The sequence below is a fragment of the Mus caroli genome, unplaced genomic scaffold, assembly GCF_978045245.1.
Source record: "Mus caroli unplaced genomic scaffold, Mus_caroli_1 scaffold_4, whole genome shotgun sequence".
NCBI lineage: Eukaryota > Metazoa > Chordata > Mammalia > Rodentia > Muridae > Mus > Mus caroli.
The window spans coordinates 125,661,366-125,685,836 of NW_028227259.1; the positions used below are offsets into that span (position 1 = coordinate 125,661,366).

At 45.9% G+C, this 24,471-nt stretch overlaps 1 protein-coding gene and 1 pseudogene across 4 annotated transcripts in view; one reads left to right on the forward strand and one right to left on the reverse strand.

Annotated features, from left to right (window-relative positions):
* The window catches only part of Tmem116 (transmembrane protein 116), a 39,500-nt gene that overhangs the window by 2,316 nt on the left and 12,713 nt on the right, over positions 1-24,471 (forward strand). For 3 of the 4 annotated variants that reach the window (XR_015046999.1, XM_029477983.2, XM_021162706.3), the window contains exons 1-4: positions 7,645-7,737; positions 8,239-8,285; positions 9,272-9,335; positions 12,132-12,263. Coding sequence is in view for 2 of the 4 variants with exons in the window: in XM_029477983.2 (XP_029333843.1) it covers positions 7,690-7,737; positions 8,239-8,285; positions 9,272-9,335; positions 12,132-12,263 (291 nt within the window). In the remaining 2 variants the exon portion in view is untranslated. Of the gene's footprint in view, positions 1-7,644; positions 7,738-8,238; positions 8,286-9,271; positions 9,336-12,131; positions 12,264-24,471 lie in introns of those variants that run through there. The other variant, XM_085837108.1, reaches the window with a different exon arrangement.
* Positions 16,177-17,494, reverse strand: LOC110294091 (mitogen-activated protein kinase 3 pseudogene; annotated as a pseudogene).

Below are 24,471 nucleotides of genomic sequence, written 5' to 3' on the forward strand. Positions count from 1 at the left end.
GTGCAGTATTTAAAGGAGGTGAGAGACGTTAGCTTTAAAGGAGGTGAGAGAAGTTAACGTCTGGAAATTAGGAATGGCATAGGGAGTCGGGTGGGAAGGGGAGGGGCAGGGATCTGGGAAGAGCTGGAGGAGAGAGGTAAACGTGCTCAAAATGTACAAGCCTCTCAAGAACAAACAGTACTTGCTTTAAGACGTGCCTCAGTTGGCCTGGGTGGAAGCTGAGACGTAGGCCGTGTGTATAACATTCCATTCTCAAGTGTGTGACTGAAGAAAAGTGCAATCAAGAAGCTTTGGCAGGATGTCTGGACTTGGTGGCGTACCCCTTTAATCCTAGAACTCTGAAGGCACATACAGGCAGATCTGTGTGAGTTTAAGAACAGCCTGGTCAATAAAGCAAGTTTCAGGCGAGTGGAGTGTGGCCACACAGTGAGACCCTGTCTCAAACAAACAAACAAACAGACCCTTCTGTAGGAGAGAGTTTGTAAGGCTTTGGTAGACAAATAGATTGAGGTAGAAGTAAGAACCATATGAGCCTGCTCCAGCTCACTCTGCTGTGTAGAACTGCTGCTCTCAGGCTGTGCAACACTCTGGCCACACACTGAGGCTAAGCTCCAAGGAAAAATGACTCTACGACATGTTCACACAAGTCAACAACTGCTGTCTGCCGCCACACCAGAATGTATGAAGTGATAAATCATTCCTTTTGTGTGAATAAACAATGCTCCCTGCCTGTGACTATCAAATCAAAGCAGAGACTGTACTCATGAACTTACCTGTTGCATTGGGTATAACCCCTCACGTGGCACTGTACAGAGTTCCCCCATTTTGGCCAATCACTTGTCATGAGCCTTATCTAAGAAACTGGCTGAAGTGAAAGACTGTTCTGAGACTCCAAGTGTAACCTCTCTATCCTGTGGTGCTCTGTCCGCTTCAGATCAGCAGTTGAAATGGCCAGACACCTGGGCCTGTACTGAACGCTGAGCCGGAACAGCTGTGTCTGTGTATCTGTTCAACTTCAGGAGAGCTTCCCTAAACTCCGCAGCATCTGTAACCCCCGTGGCCATTCTGTAATTGGTATAAATATATCATTGTATGACAGGGTGATGTGTGATCTAAGAGTTAATACTACTCACTAATCCTGGCCTTAAAGGACCCGTGATTGCTAGGATCGTGAACTCAGAACTACTTGTAAAGTTGCAGCCAATGGAACTGACGTAGCTCTGAGAATGTATTTGCATAAGAGGAACTCCAGGTGCTGCTGGATATGACCTTAGAAGAGGAGAGGATGTTTAACCTGGCTACACCACCTTCCGTGGGGCAGATGGGGGATACAGGGATGTGTGTGCCGGGACGTGCAGGTCTGGGGGAAGGGAGAGGGACCCCATACCTGCCGATCTCAGGAAGAGGTTTCTGGGGTTTGGACATGCTTTGACCCCATTCTTGCTCCTGGCTCCACGGGAGGAAGATTACGTCCATTAGATTGGCCTGTATTTTCTTGATTGCCAATTGATATAGGAGGTCCCAGTCCACTGTGGGCGGTTCCATTCTGAGGTAGGAAGGCCAGAGCCATATAAAAAAAGGTGGCTAGCTGACAACGAGCCTGGCAGTAACCTGGTAAGAAGTTGCCCCTTAATGGTTTCTGTTCAAGTTCTTGCCTTGAGTTTCTGCCTTAGCTTCCCTAGATAATACACTGTAAAGTATGAGATGAACTAAACCCATCCATCTCAAATTATCTTTAGTCATGATGTTTATCACAGGGACAGAAAGCCAACTAATACACATTATAAAGAATTTAGCTAGTCTGGTCTACAGAGTACGTTTCAGGACAGCCAGGGCTACACAGAGAAACTCAGTTTCTAGAAACAAACTAGCTGAGCGTGGTGGCACATGCCTTTAAGCCCAGCCAGCACTTGGAAGGCAGAGGCATTTGGATTGCTGAGTTCGAGGCCAGCCTGGTCTACAAAGTGAGTTCCAGGACAGCCAGGGCTACACAGAGAAACCCTGTCTCAAAAAACCAAAAGAAAAAAGAAACTAACAAACATAAGATAACTTAGCACTATAATTAATTATTGTATATATCCAATAGGTATGTGTCATCAAAGATAGCAGGATCTAGTCTTTGGTAAATTTGAGACAAGAACTCAATGTGTATATTATACAAAATTATCTTTAAGCCGAACTGCCATCTTTAGGAATTCAGGTGTGTCCCAAGGCCAAAAGATGATCTCAGCTTCCTTTCCAGAAGGACAGATGAGCCTGGCGTGGTGGCGCACGCCTTTAATCCCAGCACTCGGGAGGCAGAGGCAGGCGGATTTCTGAGTTCGAGGCCAGCCTGGTCTACAGAGTGAGTTCCAGGACAGCCAAGGAAACAGAGACACCCTGCCTCGAAAAACCAAAAAAAAAAAAAAAAAGAAGGACAGATGAGAGCACCATAGGACCCTCACCTGAGTATCCAGCCACTCCTCCCAACCAGTTGTTTGCAATTCTGCCCAAACTGTATGTGGCCTTAGGGAGGAGCTCCAGTCCCCAGGCTGGGAAAGACCAGGAAGGAAGCTTCATCTGGCCACAGGCCAGCTTTCATCCATACTGGGTGCAGACCTAGGGTCACCAAGGCTCCTAGTCTTCATGTATGCCTTGTAAGTAACCCTAATAAACCCATGGTAGGTTCCCCAGGGTAGACTATGGTAGAATCAATCTTTGTTTTGTCATTAGAAACTTGTGGCAAGGGGAGAAGACATTGTTTAGACTTCCTGCACCCCAAGATGAGAATAGAGACTTCTATAGATGTGTGTGTGTGTGTGTGTGTGTGTGTGTGTGTGTGTTCAGAAAGTGCAGAAACAGTGTTGACTTTACCTTAATAAAAGAGAAAATGAGCCGGGCGTGGCGGCGCACGCCTTTAATTGGGAGGCAGAGGCAGGCGGATTTCTGAGTTCGAGGCCAGCCTGGTCTACAAAGTGAGTTCCAGGACAGCCTGGGCTATACAGAGAAACCCTGTCTTGAAAAAACCGAAAAAAAAAAAAAAGATTCTTATAATCCAATAAAGTCTACAGGAACCATAAAGCAGATCCTGCCCATATGGGTTTTGCTGGGAGCCAGGCTGACATCTCCTCGAGAACACTGAGCTGTAGCCAGGCTAGGAACCTGACCTGACCATGCACACGTCAAGGGCACAGACTATGCCAAGTTTTCCCTACTGGCAGCAGTATATGCAGGTTCCTACTGGAAACTGGCCTGGAACTTACAGAGATCTGCCTGCCTCTGCCTCCTGAGTGCCAGGTGGGATTAAAGGCATGTACAACCATGCACAGCTAAATTTGTATTTATGTTATTTATATGAGTACACTGTTGCTCTCTTCAGATATACCAGAATGGTTGTGAGCCATGATGTGGTTGCTGGGAATGGAATTCAGGACCTCTGGAATGGAAGCACAGTTAGTGCTTTTAACTGCTGAGCCGTCTTTCCAGCCACAAATTTTGTTTTGTTTTTGTTTTTTGTTTTTGTTTTTGTTTTTTTGGGTGGTTTGGTTCGGTTTGGTTTGGTTTTTCGAGACAGGGTTTCTCTGTGTAGCCCTGGCTGTCCTGGAACTCACTCTGTAGACCAGGCTGGCCTCGAACTCAGAAATCCACCTGCCTCTGCCTCCCGAGTGCTGGGATTAAAGACGTGTGTCACCACACCTGGCTTAAATTTGTTATTTTTATATCATGAAATTTCTTACCAATTACTCTGTTCAAATTTTAGATACAATCAATGTAGTTATTCACTCCAAGAGAATACATTAGTCTGGTACGATTTTTTTTTATACACCCATTTCATCTTAGTGGTTGTCCAAATATACACTCTCTGGGAAGTTCATCCTAAAATCCTGCTTCAGATGAATTAAGTCCCTTGATTTCTAGTTGCAAGTTCTACCCACTTCTCAAAAAACATGGCCTAGAGGTACACACCAGTAGTCCCAGTACTTGGGGCTGAGGCAGGAAGATAGTGGGTTTGAGACCAATTTGGGCTACATACATACATATATACATCACAGAAAAAAAATCCCCAACAATAAAAAATATTTTTTAATTTAAGAAAATGTTTTCATTATTAACCAGTTTTCTGTCAAATTTCTATTTTTTCATGAAATTTTAAATTTTCCATTATTTTGTGGGGTTAACCTGAAGACACCATAAAAATTCTTACAATGTAATTTTTCAGCCCAGGAATAATGGATTTCTTTTGAGAAGTTAGATGTTTTCATGTAAGCTTCATCTTTAATTCCCTCTTCCAATGTTTTGTGCTTTTAATGTTTGTTTGAGGTTCCCTGCCCCCAACCAGGGGAAAGACAAACATCTGTAGGACTCATTATACCACAAATTCCAGCAATTTGACATTTCTTTTGTTCCACACTTTATTTTTTTATATAACCCATACACCATACAATTCATCTTTGCACAGTTGTAGGCTTAGAATTTTCAAGACCTACTTTAAAGGTAGGGAGGAAGATGGTTAACAGGACTAGGGGATGCCGGCCTGTTTAGAAGTAGTTCTTTGAAGTGATTCCAATCTTCATTGTCAGCAGTCCTGTCCACTAGCAAAACACCAAACCAGTCAGCAGCAGCAGCTGGGTCCGTCTCCACTGACCAGCGTGAGTCTGAGGAAGTGGAAAGAAGCCTCAGCAACATCACGAGAAGTTCGGCTGTGTGCACCTCTCCCCGTGAAGTCAGACAAGTGAAGATCAGTGAAGAAAGCAAGGCGAACCAGTGCCAGAGCGTCCTCAGCGAAGCCCAATGAACACCAGTTCTGTTCACTGTCTGTTAGGCTCTGTGCAAACATCACATGTCCTCTCAAGCGGCAGCTCCAGCAACACATCCCAGGCCCTTTCACAAGGCAGCTTCCAGAGAAACATCTCATGATACAACTTGGTCTCCAAAGAAACCAGATATTTCCATGTCGCACCGTACACAGTGTTTTCTAGTATACTCAAGTTTAGCAGCCACCATTACTACCTAGTTCTAGAACCTTTGTCACACCCAAAGAGAACATTTGTGTCCATGAATAGTCACTCTAGTGGGGCAGTGTTGGTGCTGGACTTAATCCCAGAACTGGGGAGACAGATGCAGACAGATCTCTTGAGTTCAAAGCCAGCCTGGTCTACCGAGTGAGTTCCAGGACAGCCAGGGCTACACACTCCAACTCCTTCCTAAAGTAGCCATCTAGTTCCAGGCAGGCATGGGTATGCACTTCCTGTCTCTAGAGATTTGCCAGTTTTAGACATTTCTCCTGAATGACTCCTGAGTGTGCACCTGGTTCTTTCTTCACGTGTGTCAAATTTATCTCATAGAATATAACAGCACTTTTTTGCCGGTTGTATGATTCCCTACATTGTTTTTATCAATTTACCAGTTGACAGACATTGAGTTATTTCTAATTTGAACATGATTACATTTATTTATATTTCCTTTTGTGTGGCAGTGTGCGTGTGCCACAGCATGTGTGTTAAAGTCGGAAGACATTGGTTCTCCTCTTCCATCCTGCAAGTTCCAGGGATTGAGCTCAGGTGGCAGCCCTTTTACAAAACTAAGTCATTCATACATTTGTCTATTATGATGTTCAGGGTTTTTGAGGGACGTGTGTTTTGGGGTTTTTTGGGTCATGTACCTATTAAAGCTGAGACTATACATGGGACTATGTTAGCCCATTAGGAAGCTGCCAAAGTAGGAGCTGGAGAGATGGTTCAGAGGCTGTGAGCACTTACTGCTGCTCTTCCAGAGGATCCTGGTTTTGTTACCAGTGCCGGCATGGCAGCTTGCAAATACATGCACATGTACACAGGCATATGTACACAGACACATGTGCACGTACAGGCACATGCACACACAGACATGTATATGTGCATTCAGGCACATGCCACATGTACATACAGGCACATGTCACATGTACACACAGATATGCCCATGCACAAGCACATGCGTACATATGCACATACACACATGGCCACACAGACATGTACATGCACATACAGGCACATACACAGGCATATACACACAGACAGGCACATGCACACACAGGCAGAGGCACACAGACAGGCACATGCACACAGACACATGTATATACATGTACAGGCACACACACATGGATACCACATGCATACTTGCACATGTATACAGACACGTGCACACAGACACAAATATATGTACACAGACACATGTATACACACACACACACACCCTCACATGCAGGGCAGTAGCATAGACACTTTAGGAATGTGCCAAAGGGAAAGGTTCTCTGAGGCTGACAGTCAGTAGACTGTTCTCTGAACAATCTAACTTTGTCTTGAGGAACAAAGAAGCCTTTGGTCCAAGAGCATTTTCTTATCATTTTCTTATCACTTGGTGACAGTCATTAGTCTCCACACCCTTAGGAGGTAGACATCATTAAGGACCTCCAAATGTTCCCAAGACTCTTTGCTACTGATCTGTGATGTAGATGCCTCCCAGTACTTAGATTACCATAAAGACCGTTACTAAAATGTCCCACTAACCAGCACCTGCCCTTCCACTCCTGACTGCACTCTCTCTCTGATATGAACTCCTACCATGCAAGTGATTGCTAACATAGTCAAGAGTTGGGACATAGCTTAGTGCTCAGCATGCATGTGGGACATTTGCCAGGCTCTGGGCTCAGTCCCCAGCACTTAGACACAAGAGAGATGTTGCAGAAACATGTGAAAGGATGGTTAAAGCAATGAGAGCTTTTGAGTTCCTTTTCCCCAGGCTCTGCCAGCTCTCTCCACAGCTGTCCACAGGCTCTTCTATACCCTGCCACCCTATCCAGACTGTGTTCTATACCCTGCCACCCTATCCAGACTGTGTTCTATACCCTGCTGCCCTATCCAGACTGTGTTCTTGGTACTCAGACCACTGCCCACGTGATATAAGCTCCTGGAAGGCTCTGTCTACACTTTGTCTTTGTGTCTCCCATAACACGTTGATTTATACAATATGTACATATAATACATATACATATATACATATTGTGTGATATAATAACATGTTAATGTTGAATATAACAAACATTTAATGACCTCTTATTAATTTTCACTACTACTAAAACTTTTAATTGAATGTGCCATCTTCCTTAATCACTGTGTCCCCAAACAGGGACAATTTTTAACAGACCTCTGTTTTACCCCATTTCTTTCTCTTCCTTTTTTCCCTGTTCCATTTCTCTTTTGAAAGTTTTATTTTTTTAATTGTGAAAATGCTCTTTGCCTTTTATTGTTCCCGTCTCTTGCTTCATTTATTTATTTATTTATTTGTATCACAATTGCCCCCCTTCAGCCCCCCCCCAAAGTGCTTCCCCTATGCCTCTGAGAGGGTGCCCCCCCCCGGGTATGCTCCCAGCCTTGAACTTCAAGTCTTCAGAATTAGGTATCTTCTCCCACTGATGCAGGACAAGGCAGCCCTCTGCTCCATATATGTTGGGGGCCTTGGTCCAGCCAGTGTATGCTCTTTGGTACAATTTGGTTTCTTCTGTCACCTGCTTCTTCTATTTTTGGCTTTGTCCTTGGCCCTTCAGTCTCCTGCCCTTAGGTACAGGGCAGGATTAGATGGGGTGGAGCCCAGCTGAGGTAGGGGTGGAGCTACCTGTTCAGAGACTGACTGAGAAGGGCCTGGGCTTGGAGGGTAGCAGGAACTAAAGTCTTTATGGCCTTCCCACTGGAGACCAGCCGCCTGGAAGGCAGATGGGAGCCTGTAAGTTCAAAAGCTGACCCCCCACCCCCACCCCATTTCTGCTCCCTTCGTCCTGTCTGCTGCGTGTTTTACTCACAGTGGTTCTCTCCTTACTAATACCTTTTCCCCTCTCATCATTTCCCTTCTTTTCTGTCTTGCTAACTTTCTGTCAGTCAGTCAGCCCTACTTGGTGTTCTCACCTGTCAGTCCTCAGACGCTAGCTAGCCTTTCCTCTCTGTTTATGCTTGTTCCTGGAGTTTCCTCAACTTGGCTTTCTCATTCAGTCTGCTCTGCTCACTGCCCTCTTACCGTTTGAGTGTTTTTTAAGGACTTGGGTTGAGGGCAGTACAGGCCCTGCCTTCCTCCACAGGCCTGTTTAGGCTCCACTACTTGAAGGTCTGTGCTGAAGAAATGGTTAATAAACACCAAAAGGAAAATTAGGTTGAACATTAAATGTAAGAGACTGACACTCACTCTCTCTTTCTCTCTCTCCCTGTCCCTCTCTCTCCCTCTCTCCTTTAGCTTTTTCCTGCAATACAGTGGATACAGTTTGCTGTGGCTACTCTGAGGTATGTTTTTTTAAGTCTCATATGACTGTTGAGCTCTCGTGACCAGCCTGGAGAGCTGTTCAGCTTTCCCCATAGTCTTGCTCCTGAAGACTGCAGTCTACTTTTTAGTTAGAAGTTCTTTCCCATGTTGATCATTCCTGACTAGTCAACTCGGGGCCTGGGGAGATGTCTTGGTGAATAAACTGCTTGTTTCTGGCCCATGAGAGCCCAGATTGAGATCCCCAGCACACACATGGCAAGCTGGTTGTGTTGTTTCCAACCTGAATCAGCTTTGGGACGCAGAGACGGGGTGGGAGCTAGCCAGTCTGTGAATCTGAGAGCTTCGGGTTCACTGAGGGAGTACGGCTCAGAAACTCAGGTGGAGCGTGATGGAGGCTGACAGCAGCCTCCCTCTTTTTTTTTTTTTTTTTTTTTTTTTTGGTTTTTCGAGACAGGGTTTCTCTGTGTAGCCCTGGCTGTCGCTCCTTTTTTAATTTTTTTACTTTTATTTATTTATTTATTTATTTTAGCCTCCCTCTCCTGACTGCTCACCACACCTGTACCCAGGAACAAGAACTGGAGGGAGGGAGGGAGGGAGGGAGGGAGGGAGGGAGGGAGGGAGGGAGGGAAAGCAGTCATCTGAAGTGAGGACTGGCTCAGGCAGCCTGCATCAGGCATTTGCCTCAGTACTGTGTGTGGTAAACGCTGAAAGACAACATGGTGGCTCAGATCTAATCCCAGCACTTGGGGACTGAGGCAGGAGGATTACTGAGTTTGAGGCCAGCCTGGTCTGCACAGCGGGTTCCAGGCTATCCAGAGGCTACATCCTGAGAGAAATTGGAATGGTAGTGAGAATATGGGCACTGCCCAAAACAAGATGACATGCAAATGTACAAAGCACTCTAAAGTAAAAAACGTGTGTGGTATATTTTATATCAACTATGTCAATAAACAGTAAAAGTCGGAGTCTCATCATTGTGATGTAATGGTCGTGGCCTGTGTCTCAGTGTTATAGGCTCCAGTTCACTTCTCACCTACATCGCGTTCCAGAGCCCACAGAAGTCTGCAGAGGTGAGCCGTCACTTTCTGTTGAGTTTGACCTGTTAGTGACTTAGCCTTCAAAGTAAGTGCCAGGAAAGCACCTGCCTGTGCACAGTGGAATAGTTTTATGCTGGTTTTATCAAGCCCTCATTATTATAGATGGGATTGTTTTCCCCTGTTCACAGGCAGGACTGCAGCTACCCCCCAGTTACTTGAGATTAGCTATAAATGTGGGTCTTGAGTACTGTGAATTGTTAAGAGTAAGGAAGCTGCTGTCTGAAGTCTGAGGCCAGAACTAGGGCTAAGTGTGCTGAGGCCCTCCTCCAGGTGAGCAGTTTGTGCTCCCACAGTCTGTCTGTCTGTCTGTCTGTCTGTCTGTCTCTCTCTCTCTCTCGTTTGTTTGGTTTGGTTTGGTTTAAGACAAGGTATCTCAGCCAGGTGTGGTGGTGCACACCTTTAATCCCAGCACTCAGGAGGCAGAGGCAGGCAGATTTCTGAGTTCGAGGCCAGCCTGGTCTACAAAGTGAGTTCCAGGACAACAGGGCTACACAGAGAAACCCTGTCTCGAAAAACAAACAAACAAAAAAAGACAAGGTATCTGTACATTATCAATTCTCAAACTATGGGTGTGATGCCTCTGAGGATCCATGACCCTTTCACAGGGTCATCAGAGACCATCTGTAAACCAGACATTTACATTACTATTCAAACACTAGCAAACTCACAGTTATGAAGTAGCAATGAAATCATTTTATGGCTGGGGTCACCACAACATGAGGAACTGTATTAAAGAGTATCAGCATTAGAAAGGTTCAGAGCCACTGGTCTTATATAGTCCTGGCTATCCTGGAATTCAGTCTGTAGAACAGGCTGGCTTCAAACTCACTAAGATCCTCCTGCCTCTCATCCAGAATGCTGGGACTAAAGGTGTGCACCACCATGCCTGGCTTAGGTGAGCTTTCTGATCTTGACCTTGGGAGAATCATTGGAGTGATTCAAGAGTCCTTTGAAGACTTGGATCCTTGAAATACACTTGTTTGTTGTCCTGTCCTCCTAAGCAATTACAGTTCCAGAAAATAAATCCTTGATAAAAATAATCACACCAAAATGTTAAAGTTAAAATCTTCCTGTTGGGCATGTTGAGACTCTACCTCAAAATAACACACACATGCACACACACACACATACACACACATAAAAAAAGTACTGGCAACAACTTGCTAGCTCAATAAAGACCTTAAAAGACTGGGAACAATTATTGCTGTAGTCAGAAAAAATGGCACAGAATTAGCCACAATGTGGTTCAATCTGTAAGTGGAGAGTTTCTGATTTAGCCCATTACACATATGAGGAAACTGAGGCCCAAGTTATGTAGCAGGAAGCAGAGCAAGGCTTTTCAGAACACCAATTCTCTCTGAGTTAAACAAATGTAGTATTTATTATAGTCTAGGCATATTTTTGTCAGTGCTTTAAACTCTAATATTTCTTTGTCAGTCTTTTTATGAATCCCAGGTAGTCTTGCTGTATTCTGGGTAGCTTCTAATTCTTGATTCTCCTGCCTCTGTCTGCTGAGTACTGGGAACGCCAGTTTACCCTGCCACACCTACCTACATACCTGGTTAATACATTTCAGATTTCAAGTTAGCTTGTTAAATTCCACCAGGGAAATCTGTAGAGAATAAAGTGCATCTAATTTATAGTCCATTTAGAGAGAATTGCCACTTTACAATATCTTACATTCATGACCACTACCTATTTCTTAGATTATCTCTGGTGTGTCTCCATAAACATTTTATATTTGTTATATAGAATAATCAGAAAAGATGCCAGCTGGTACACATATTTAATCCCAGAACTCAGGAGGCAAAGGCAGGTGGAGGCCAGCATGGTCTACATAGCAAGTTTCAGGCCAACCAGGGCTATAGAGTGAGACCCTATCTCAAAAAATAGCTAACAAGTAATAAAATAGCTAACTAACATGTAATAAAATAGAGTGATTAAAGACTGTTGGAACCTGGAAGACACAGAGACACTAAAGCAGCTGAGGGCTTAGGGATGGTTCAGTGAGCAAGACGGCATGCTGTGTAGGCCGGAGGCCCTGAGTTCAGATCCTGGTGCTCAGGTAGAAGGTGGGGCTTGACCAACCAGTACTGTGGTTTCTGGAAACAAGAGCAATGTGGGCGTTGCTGGCCATCAGCCTAATGTGGACAGTGAGGGACCCTGTCTTGACAAGTGAGGTGTAGACTGGAAGAGCAGGAGTCCTCCTCAGGCATCCACACACCATGCCCAGGAACACACTTCCTCCAATATGAGCACACATGCAAACATGCCATACTCACACAGATACATAAAAAACAAGAAAAAATAAAGACTTTATCAGTGTAGTCAGAAGGCAAAGGCAGCACACACACACACACTATATGCCAATATGGTATATATATGCCAATATGGCATATATGTATGTGCCGATGCCAATATGACATACACACATCATATCGGCATCCCCCTCAGCTCCAACTGTAAACATACAGCTGATGACATCATTGACCTATAGCACTTATGTCACAGCTCGACCATAAAGCTTTCATCTGCTCTATCTTCAGCCCGGTGACTGAGGAAGGAGTGTCCTGTGGGTGAGAGCCCTCTTAATCCAGGACACAGATGCCTTCCTATCTGGAGTCTTATTTTTACATTCTCCATAGTCAAGCAATGGCAGAAGCCCCAGCAGAGTGACACCCAGTTCATAATCAAAGCATAAAATGTAAAGATAATTTGTTCTCCTAGGTACATCACTGAACTAAATTAAGATTTTGTGGCTTTTGACAGATAAAGCCACTCTTGTATCTGAGCTTCTCTGACCTGCTCCTGGGAATTTGCTGGCTCATAAAGGCACTTCTGTATGGAACTGCAGCAGCCCACAAGGACAGCATCTGCTATAACCTACAGACCGCGGGGGAGGTAAGCACCCCTAGACTCAGCCGACACGTCACCATTCAGATCAAGCACAATTCAGATCGGACAATGGACACGCATACTCATTTTTTGTTGTCACACTTTGATACAACTGCGAAGGTGGACATTGTGCCTCACAATGTCCCAGCACTCAGGAGACAGAGGCAGGAGGATCTCTTTGAGTTAAAGGTCAGCCTAGTCTATGTTGTGAGTTCCAGGGCAGCCAGGGCTACATTAAAAAAAAAAAAAAAAAAACTGACATCAAAAATAAAATAATCAAAAGAAAAGAAAAGAAAAAAAGAAAGAAAAACTACTGCCAAGACTGAGTGATGACTCAGTGGGCAAAGGCACCTGCCACCAAGACAGGACTTCTGTTGTACACACACACACACACACACACACACACACACACACAAAACCTGTATGCATGTGTATGCTTGTGGGTACAATGAACAAATAAATAGAATTCAAAAATGGCTACTGCTGTGAGCAGTCTGAGAGATGACTCAGTGGGCAAAGGCACCTGCCACCAAGACAGGACTTCTGTTGTACACACACACACACACACACACACACACACACAAAACCTGTATGCATGTGTATGCTCGTGGGTACAATGAACAAATAAATAGAATTCAAAAATGGCTACTGCTGTGAGCAGTCCAGAGACAGACGTGAGAGGATCTAAAGCTCCAGACCCATTTGGGCTATGCAGAAAAACCCTTTCTTGCTGAGGTGGTGGCGCATGCCTTTAATCCTAGCACCCAGGAAGCAGAGGTAGGTGGTAGGCTGATCTCTGAGCTCCAGGCCAGCCTAGTCTACAGAGTGAGTTCCAGTCCAGCCAGGGCTACACAGAGAAACCCTGTCCCGAAAAAAAAAAAAAAAAAGGAAGGAAGGAAGGAAGGAAGGAAGGAAGGAAGGAAGGAAGACCCTTTCTTAAAAAATAAGTTCAAAAAGGGCAAAACAAAACATTATTTCTAATATAATTTTTGAAAATTCAGAAAGATATACAACACAAAACTGCCCACACATAGTCATATAAATTTATATATTACAATACTTTTCAGAATTTTTATTTATATATGTTTTATAAAATAACAGATTAATGTTTTGGGGTTGTTTTGTTTTGTTGTTTTTTTTGGGTTTTTGTTTTTTTTTTTTTAAAGATGTATTTATTTATTATATGTAAGTACACTGTAGCTGTCTTCAGACACTCCAAAGAGGGAGTCAGATCTCGTTACGGATGGTTGTGAGCCACCATGTGGTTGCTGGGATTTGAACTCCTGACCTTCGGAAGAGCAGTCGGGTGCTCTTACCCACTGAGCCATCTCACCAGCCCTTGTTTTGTTGTTTTAAGACAGGGTTTCTCTGTGTAGCCCTGGCTGTTGAACCTCACTCTGTAGACCAGGCTGGTCTTGAACTCTTAGAGATCTGCCAGCCTCTGTCTCCCGAGTGATGGAACTAAAGGCATGCACCACCAAAGCTGGCTCAGGAGGTTACCTTGGTGTTTTTCTTCCTCTCCCCTGTCCCCTGTCCCCTGTCCCCTGTCCCCTGTCCCCTGTCCCCTCTCCCCTCTCCCCTCTCCCCTCTCCCCTCTCCCCTCTCTTTCTCTCTCTCTTTTGGGGTATGTGGCCTCTTTTTTCTTTTAAAATGTATTTATTCTTTTTATCTCATGTATATGGATTTTCTTTTGCCTATTTGTATGTACGTGCACCATGTGCATTGTACGCCTGGTACCCAAGACAACCAGAAGGTGTTTGATCCCCTGGAACTGAAGTTAGATGGTTGCAAGCCACACTGAGGGTTTAGGACCTGAATGCTGGTCCTCTGTCTCTCCAGCCCTTCATTTAAATATTGTTTGTTTGTTTGTTTGTTTGTTTGTTTGTTTGTTTGAGACAGGGTTTCCCTATGTAGTCCTGGCTGTCCTGGAACACTCCACCCCTCCTCTCTCTCGATGTAGACCAGTCTGGCCTCGAACTCAGAGTCATTTAAGTAGTGTTAACAACCACTGGATCCTTTGATTTAAGATAACTGATGGCCTTCAAGCTCGGTCCACATTGGCATTGAAACCAGGAGTCCCTATGTACATGTTCTAGTCTAGCTGCTGCTATGTGCCTTGAAACAGGGCGTGAGTCAGAACATTACAGTCTGTTCTCTACCAGAGTGCACAACATCTCTTCACATGAGTGTGAGGATTGGCTGGCTAGTTCTCATACTTATAGTGCTGGTTCAGTTTTCTTTTCATCGGGGTTGGATAGGGCATGTCTTTTTGTAAACACAGTTTTATATGTATAGTTCTGCAGAGCATGGTAGCCACGGGAATGGGAGCTAGAGGATGTCTTGTTCATATTATGGCTGGGAGGTGCAGGGCCAGCAGGCACCAGCCTTTCTCCCTCTCCCTGCTCCTCCCATCCCTGCCCTTTGTCCCAGTCACTGTTCTGTTGCTGTGAAGAGACACAGTGACCACAGCAGCTCTCACAGAGGAAAGCAGTTAACTGGGGCTGGCTTACAGTTCAGAGGTTGAGTTCATTATAAGCATGGCAGGATAAGGTGGCAGGCAGACATGGCAGTGCTGGAGAAGGACCTGAGACTTGTACATCTGGATCAGCAGGCAGTAGGAAAGAATATGAGCCACTAGACCTGGATGGAGCTTCTAAGACCTCAAAGCTGGCCCTCAGTGACACACTTCCTCCAAGAACACCATACCTACTCCAACAAGACCACACCTCCTAATCCCTGCCAAGTAGTGCCACTCCCTAATAATCAACCATTCAAAACTACGAGTGTGTGGGGGCCATTTCTCCTGTGAGCACACTCGTGTGTCATACTCAGTGTGGCACCCATGTTCTGTGTGACTGAGACATTGGAGAAGCTATCCAGTGATGTTCAGCATTGTCCCCTTCTCACGTGGACTTTAGATTAGGGATGACAGCATGAGGAGACTGAGCACAGCCCACAACATTATATACAATTACAAATGGATGTCAAGGTGCTGGGGCCTAGGAAGACCAGGGATCCTGCTCTCTTCACTGTCTGCATGATAGTCAGAGACCCGCGGGGCCAGTCATATCTACATACCTTTCACCCTGACACCCACACATCAGCACACTCATCAGACATCCCAAGTGCACACCAGCTTCTGAAAAGGAGAGAGAAACTGCCTCTCTTGGTCGTCTGAACAGTTCTCACTCTGCCCCCTCTGCCACTCATGAGCAGGTGGCATTCAGTAAGAACCAGGCCATGCTAGTGATGACACAGAAGTCAGGCTGCTGTCTCCCTTCCCACACCCTCCGCAGCCTCTGCCACAGTGACAAGGACCACTGTTCCAGCTATGCAGTAGCACTATACCCCGAGGGCCACCCCATTCGTCCCCTTTCTTCCTGGACGTCTGATTACTCCTAGCATCTGATTCCATCTGAAGCATCCACCCCAGGTGACTGAACTAGAGCTACTTCGTAGCAATTGTAGACCCAGGAAAGTGGGTAGAGTCAATGTGGCTAATATATTTTTCCCATATACATATCTCTATATTTATATATTAGATATAGGCACAGAGAGGTGGGAGGGGCACCGGCTCGCCACGAGCCCCACCTCCATATCCAGTCACCCACACACAGAAGCAGCAAGGCGTTACATGTGGCAGTTTGAGAGGGAGAGGGTGAGGCCTGGGCTCCTCAGGGAAACTAGCCCTTGAGACTTAGGAATGTTCTGTCAGGGAAAATGGGGTGGGGTTTCAACAAGATGAGCAGGGCAGAGCTTAGGCCGTGTTCCTACTCAGGGCCCTCCACCCCTCCGTAGCACAGGTCCTAGGGCAGTCATAGCCCCTCCATTCCAAAACGGTCTACCAGAGCAGGGACTAGCAAGGGTAGATAAAGACTCAACAGCAGAGATCAGCTCTGGGGCCACCTCATCACTCAGGCTATGGGGAGATGGGGCAGGGGGTTGGAGTGGGAGAAGCCTGCTTAAAGCAGGAGACCCCAGCACAGTAAGAGAAGGTGGCCAGGCACACCCTTGGTCCAGCCTGGGCTTCCGGGGTCTGAGTTGAGCAAAGTTCAATGATACAATTAAGGTCCTTCTGGAATGGGGAATCCAGGATACCTAGAATGTGATTGAGCTGGTCCAGGTAGTGCTTGCCTGGGAAGATGGGCTAGCTAGAGAGCATCTCAGCCAGAATGCAGCCCACAGGCCAATGTCAATGGATTCGGGGTACCCTTGGAGTTATGCATGATCTCTGGGGCTCAGGACCAGCGTGTGGCCACATACTCTGTCAGAAAGCCAGTGTGGTCATGCTCACGGTCAGCAATCTGGGCCAGGCCAAAATCACAGCTCTTAAGGTCACAGGTGGTGTTGATAAGCCGATTGGCGGGCTTCAGGTCCCAGTGCAGCACATTGGCTGAGTGTATGCACTTGAGGCCCCAGAGGATCTGGTAGAGGAAGTAGCAGATGTGGTCACTGCTCAGGGGCTGGCTCTTAAACAGTTTGCACAGGTCTGTCTCCATGAGGTCCTGAACAATGTAAATGTCTCCAATGGCTTTCAGGGTGGGTGCTCTGAGGATGTCTCAGATGCCTATGACATTCTCATGGCAAAATTGCAGCAAGATCTGGGTTTCCCCTCAGCGTGCGCTGACAGTAGGTTTGATGCTCAAAGGGGCTGATCTTTTGATAGCCACTCTTGTCTTGCTCACATGGTCATAAGTTGAGCTGACCATGCCATACTCGCCCTCCCTCACTGATGTACTGCAGCTGCGTGTAGTGTGGGCCCATGTCGAGTGGCTGCCCCTTTACCCCCTCCATCTCCCCCAGGACCACCAGAACGACCCCAGCAGTTCCCGTGGGCTCCCTGCCCCTGCAAGCTCCACAGCCACCTCTGTCGCCATCTCCACTCCTCCCGCCTCCTGTGGCTAATATCTTAGTGAGGGTTTCTGTTGCTGTGAAGAGACACAGTGACAACACAACTCTTATAAAGGAAAGCATTTAGCTGGGGCTGGCTTACAGTTCAGAGGTTGAGTGCATTATCAGAATGGCTGGGAGCATGGTGGCACACAGGAAGATATGGTGCTGGAGAGGTAGCTAAGAGTTCTACATCTGGATCGGCAGGTTGAAACCTTAAGGCCCACCCTGAGTGACACACTTCCTCCAACAAGGCCACGCCTCATAATAGTGCTGCTCTGTGTAGGTTCATGTGCTGAACCCACCACACCTGGCTTCTTCAGGTTTGTCCCCACCCCACCTCTCATGAAGGCTATGATTCCTATGAGCTTCGGTTGTCTGAAGGTATCAGTCACCCTCCATTCTCAAACTTTCTCTTACCATGTACCACCCTGCCTGTCCCCAATACTTGTCTGGCTTTATAGAGCTGAGGATTAGCCACGGGCCTGCCTCACTCTGGGTTTTGTGATGAATACAGCTGTGACAGGTCTGGATTTTAGAGTCAGAGTTAGCCTACACATGTCTCCTTCTGCTTTGTAGATGAGGGGACACAATCCAGAGAGGCTAATTGACCCAGCCAAGATCATATATCAGTGCTGGGAGTCTGATACCTTGACTCCTAAACTCTTTCTGCTACCCTAAAAGATTTTCAAAAGCAACATTCTGGAAGAGAAAGGTACTAGTTTTTCATGAGTGAAATTTCTTGAGAGGCAGAGCCATTGTTGGAGGGACACAGCAGAGGGGGATGAATGTTTTACACATGGGCTGAACTGCCACACTGCCACAGTTCTAAGACTCAGCCTGTCCATGGGCCTGCCACTCCAAAGGGAGAACTCACATCGTCCATTTTCTTTTTTTTTTTTTTATACTTTTTATTTTTTATTTTTTTAATTTATTTATTGATTATATGTAAGTACACTGTAGCTGTCTTCAGACACTCCAGAAGAAGGAGTCAGATCTCGTTACGGATGGTTGTGAGCCACCATGTGGTTGCTGGGATTTGAACTCTGGACCTTCAGAAGAGCAGTCGGGTGCTCTTACCCACTGAGCCATCTCACCAGCCCCACATCGTCCATTTTCTCACCACAGGAAAATCGGCAGTGCTGTGCAGCCACAGTGTCCCCTGCTTCTGTGTCTCTAGTGGACCACACTGAGGGTGTGGAAGTTCCAATTTAACCAAAGAAATGAGCCTCTTGCAGCCTAAGCGGCCAGCACAATGTCTTCCCTGGCTAGCAAGTCGAGCTCTGACTTGGGCCCCCTCCCTTTCCTACAACACATAAAAGCCCAGTGCAGGAGGACAGGGAGCAGAGGGGCCCAGGTTACCCCACAAGCTTGCTGCCGACTTTGCGTGGGGCAGGTCCTTGGAGTGGGGTTATGGTCACCAGTGGACTGGTTCTTGTCTAGTTCGGCCTAGTCTTCATCCTGGCTTTGGCTGTGTTACAGCTTTGGGAGTCAGGGTACTTTATCCTTCTGTAGTCTCTCCACAAGGTCATCGGAGCCTCCAAGTCCTGGGCTTCCAGGTTTGGCTGTTAGCACCACCCTCTCAGCTCCCTCTGGGAGGAGACCTACTTCTTCCCACTTCGTCCTCTGCAAGGCCTGGGCCTGGTCGCTGCCTTGAATTCACTCTGAGAAGATAGCTACGCCTGTCACTCTGCCTCTTGCTCATTATCATGTCAAGTATCATTTTTCTTGTTGTTTGTTTTGTTTCTTTGAGACAGGGTTTCTCTGTGTAGCCCTGGCTGTCCTGGAACTCAGTTTGTAGCCTAGGCTGGCCTCACAGAGATCCACTTGCCTCTACCTCTCGAGTGCTGGGATTAAAGGTGCCCCCCACACACATATACACACGCAGTGAATTTCCTTTTATTAGCTCATACTTTCACCCTTTTTTTTCTTTCTTTCTTTTTTTTCGAGACTGGGTTTCTCTGTGTAGCCCTAGCTGTCCTGGAACTCACTCTGTAGACCAAGCTGGCCTTGAACTCAGAAATCCGCCTGCCTCTGACTCTGCCTCCCAAGTGCTGGGATTAAAGGTGTGCACCACCACTGCCCAGCTGTGGATGCTTTGTCTTCTCCTGGAGCAGCTCCATTACCAGTCTGTGGATGGCGCTCTTGGGCTAAGCAGCTTAAGCTTTAGGAATCATCAGGCTCTGCCTTGATTGTTTTCCTTCTGTGCCAGATGAATAGATGGACATGGGGTAGAAATTAGGTTGGTTCACCTTTTGTTTGTGTAGCTCAATCATGTGACCACTGTGCCCAAACCTGACTGAGATAATGGGAGTTGTTCAGGGAGCCCGGGGCTGTGAAGACAGGCTTGGTCCGGCTTGAGTGCCTGGGTCCACTTCACCGAGCTGGAACACAGGAAGTCAACATTGACTCAGACCCAGTCCTCCATACGGGATCTTACTAGGAAGCCGATTGCTCAGAGAACCCAGCTGTCAGGAATAATTCTGGTTTTGACTGATAGGATATTTGGGGTTTTCTAAGGGTTATTTCTTTTGTCAACTCAGCCAGTCAGTGAACAGGTCTTCTGGTGCCACAGTCTGAGTGAGGCCTCTTCTCCTCCTGCAGCATCTCCTCTACTCCATGGTCTGAGCTGCTGAAGTGTCCTCATTAGACTATGTGCTTGTTCTAAATTGTCCCCTAGGTCAAGCCTGGGGTAGGAACAAATTCTGTGTCTCCTCCCCAAGACCCCAACACTGATGGGCTCTGCTCAGCTTCTCTTTGGCAGGAGCAGCTGAAACAAGAGCAGGGGGCAATGACAGCGTCACAGATGGGTGTTCTGAAGTGATGGGTTTCTAGTTCCTGAAAGAGCTAGCAAGCTAATGTAGAGATGTCAGTTTGGGCCACAAATGGTATGAGGTTTGTGAGTTACAGTTAAAGTTTAGTATGCTCAGCCGCATAGTCCTGAACTGAAATTCCATCCAGCAATAAACAGGACAGCAATGCTGGGTGGTAGGTGGTGGCAAACGCCTTCAATCTCAGCACTCAGGAAGCAGAGGCAGGTGGAGCTCTGAGTTTAAGACCAGCCTGGTCTACAGAGTGAGTTCCAGGACAGCTGAGGCTACACTGAGAAGTTCTTTCTCAAAAAAGAAAAGAAAAGAAACCTTGGTAGTGACAAGTAGCCATGTACTTTTAAACCCAGCTAAAATAGCCAAGTCACAATGTTCTCACTTAAGCAGGAATAATGATAAATTCTTAGGGGGATAGTGAGGACCAAGCCAGACAAAACTGAAGAGTGCTTGCCCACAGTTAATGTGTACTAGTATATTTGTGGAGCTGAAATAATGTTCACTTGCAAGTTTGATGTTTGCTTCACGTGGTTAATGGTCTGTTACATTCTTCATGTCTGTCAATAGAGAGCATGCTGTTGTTTGAAGTCTCCCATTAGATTTCAGGATCTTAGCTGGTTACTATGTTCTCAGTGCCTGTCTGACCTCTCAGGCTTACCTCTCCTAACTTCAAGCCTAACATTTTACATGGTACTGTGCAGATCTCTGCAATCTGAGGGGCCATAGAGTGCTGGTCCTTGAGAATCAAGAAGGAAGTCAGATTCAACAAGACTCAGTAGCCAGTGTTGGTTCAGACTTCTACAGTCTGACCTTGGCAGATTATTTTAGCCATATTTAAGCATGGCATAATTCTGGAAAAAAGTTTCCTAATAATAATTAACTCAACCCTGAGTGTGCAACAAGGCTTAAGGCATGTTTAAAATGCTCAGTGACTCAGAATGCTCAAGATAGATAAGGGTCTAGAGAGAATGGCTGGAGTCAGGAGTGGCCTTGGCCATACAGATAACATAGAAGTTACCCAGGCCATACCAATAACATCTCCCATAAAGATGGGTTTTATTGAGTAAGAAACAACACTCAGGATAAAGGTGTAAGGAGGAAGAGAGTCTGGGATAAACTTATCATATCGTCTCTGTTGAGTGGTTAACATTCCTGGTTTCTCCAGTACTTATCTGTGAGCATAGGGACTTTGTGCACTCTGTGGTGAGGGGCTAGTAGTATTATCATTTTATCATTGTTTTGTTTTGGTCTTTTGTGTGTGTGTGTGCATGCAAGCTCACGTGAGGGGGATCCTCCAATTATTTAAATATAAAGGTGGTATAAAACCCTTTTCAACATTGAAAGCATATGATAAATAATGAGATTATTGACATAATTGACAAAAGTTGAGAGTAAGTATATACTTAATTGGAGACTTCTCTGTGGGAACCTTGATATGTTTTTTTTTTTTTTAAAGATTTATTTATTTATTATATGTAAGTACACTGTAGCTGTCTTCAGACACTCCAGAAGAGGGCATCAGATCTTTGTTACAGATGGTTGTGAGCCACCATGTGGTTGCTGGGATTTGAACTCTGGACCTTCAGAAGAGCAGTCGGGTGCTCTTACCCACTGAGCCATCTCACCAGTCCCCCTTGATATGTTTTACTAAGAATTAATTTTAGGTGCATTCATCTTATAAATAAGCTATGAAGAATATCAAGATTTGTTTATTTGACAGGATCCCATAGCCTCTCTAATGTGGAGCTTGCTTTGAAACCCAAGCTAGCCTCAAACAAATGGCAGTCTTGCTACCTCAGTTTCCAAACACTAGGATTGCAGGTATGTGCCACCACCTGACACCTCAGGGTTTTTCTTTTTAAATTCTGGTTGAATACCAAGATTGTGAGCCAGGCTTGGTGCCATGTCTATAAGCAGCATTTTGGAGGTAGAGGCAGGAGGAGTTACAGGTCATGCTTACCTGCATAGTGAGCTCAAGGCCTGCCTCGGAAACAGGAGACCCTGCCTCAAAACCAGAGCCAAAAAAACATAAAGAAGATCAAGACTCTGGCCTTTGCCGTTTGGATACACTTAAGCGACTCCGACCTTTGCCGTTTGGATACACTTTAGCGACTCCGACCTTTGCCGTTTGGATACACTTTAGCGACTCTGACCTTTGCCGTTTGGATACACTTTAGCGGCTCTGACCTTTGCCGTTTGGATACACTTTAGCGGCTCTGACCTTTGCCGTTTGGATACACTTTAGCGGCTCTGACCTTTGCCGTTTGGATACACTTTAGCGACTCTGGCCTTTGCCGTTTGGATACACTTTAGCGACTTTGACCTTTGCCGTTTGGATACACTTTAGCGACTCCGACCTTTGCCGTTTGGATACACTTTAGCGACTCCGACCTTTGCCGTTTGGATACACTTTAGCGACTCTGACCTTTGCCGTTTGGACTCTGACCTTTGCCGTTTGGATACACTTTAGCGGCTCTGACCTTTGCCGTTTGGATACACTTTAGCGGCTCTGACCTTTGCCGTTTGGATACACTTTAGCGGCTCTGACCTTTGCCGTTTGGATACACTTTAGCGACTCTGGCCTTTGCCGTTTGGATACACTTTAGCGACTTTGACCTTTGCCGTTTGGATACACGTTAGCGAGTGTGGGGAAATGTGGGCGGGCAGCTCATTTCTCCTCGCCTTGGCTTAGGTTATGAATGTAACGGTAGAAGAACAGTACCTTCCGATGCTGGATGCGCCTTTCTTTTTTCTTTTTTTTTTTTTTTTTTTTTTTTTTTTTGGTTTTTTGAGACAGGGTTTCTCTGTGTAGCCCTGGGTGTCCTGGCACTCACTTTGTAGACCAGGCTGGCCTGGAACTCAGAAATCCGCCTGCCTCTGCCTCCTGAGTGCTGGGATTAAAGGCGTGCGCCACCACGCCCGGCTTTGGATGCGCCTTTCAAAAGCTCTTTCCTTTTGAGCTGGTGAAGCGGTTCAGTGCTTTAGAGCACTGGCTGCTCTTCCAGGGGACCTGGATTTAATTCCCAGCACCCACATGGTGGCTCACATCTGTCTGTAACTCCAGTTCCAGAGGATCTGACGCTCTCACAATGACACACATGCAGCAATACACCGATGCACATAAAATAAATATATAAATCTTTAAAAAGAGAGAAAGCTTTACTTCTCTTATGAAATCAGGACGAGATGTTAGCGTGCACTCTGCTGAAAGGCCTGAAGTCCAAATGCAGTTACTGTGAAAGGCTCTCCTGCCTGCCTTCCTCACATGATGGAAATTAAATTGCTGTTTGCCTGATGGAATTCTGAAGACAAAGGGTGAAGGGTTTGATGAGTCGACTCATGTAAAAGACAAAGCAGGGCAGGACGTGATCATTCTCTTTGGTAATGAAGACTGTGAACGTTAACTATAATAACCCACACTTCTGACACCGTCTTTCAGGCTGATTACAGATTTTTAAGACTTTAAAGGAAGGGTTAGTATGTCTGTCTGGTTCAGGAATCTGTTTCATGATATCCTGGCTCCCTCTACTGGCCCTGAGTGAAATTACCTATTGGGTTTTGTTTGGTTTTTAATATAGGATCTCACCCTAATACAGGTTGCAACAGAACTCAGTATGTATCCCAAGCAGGTTTTTTTTTTTTTTTTTTTTTTCACTCATAGCGATCCTCCAGCCTCAACCTCTCAAGTGCTGGGATTACAGACATAAACCACCTTACTGGCTTGCTGCTTTTTCCTTCCCCTCTCTTCATCTTCCCTCCTTTGGATGTATGTCCATGAGCAAGTGTGCATGTGTGTGATTAGCAAGTGTGCATGTGTGTGATGTGTGAGTGTGTGTGTACCTGAGATTTGAAATCAGGTCGTCTGCTTGTGGGGCACCCGCCCTTACCCACGGAGTCATCTTCTAACTCTCTTGGAATTTTTAGATTGGGTTTCATTCATGTAGCCCAACTGGCCTGGAATTTGTACTATGTAGCCATGCAGGAGGAACCTGATGTAATAAAATTGATTTGGTGCTATAAAGGATTCACTAAACAACTGCTTAGGAATATTAAGTCACACTAAGTAGAATCTGGCTCAGGCGGCCCTGCCTGTGCTGTGTCTGGAGATGAGTATAAACCCTGACTTGTTAGAGAAAACTGAACCACACGGAAATTCACAGTTGCTGAGGAAGCCTGTTAATGTTTGTTTACCAAGACTGACCTCTGATTAGGTACCAGTTCCAAAACAAGAGGAGATAACCTTAATTTACAACCAGCCATTAGGCCCCTCCCCATATCAAAGAACTTGTCTCCAATAGGCAGCTCAAGGGGTCAGCTAGAGGTCTCTGCTGTCAGTAAGTCTCTGGGGAACCCTGGGTAATGCGGTGCACACCTTTAATCCCAGCACTCGGGAGGCAGAGACAGGCAGATTTCTGAGTTCGAGGCCAGCCTGGTCTACAGAGTGAGTTCCAGGACAGCCAGGGCTACACAGAGAAACCCTGTCTCAAAACAAACAAACA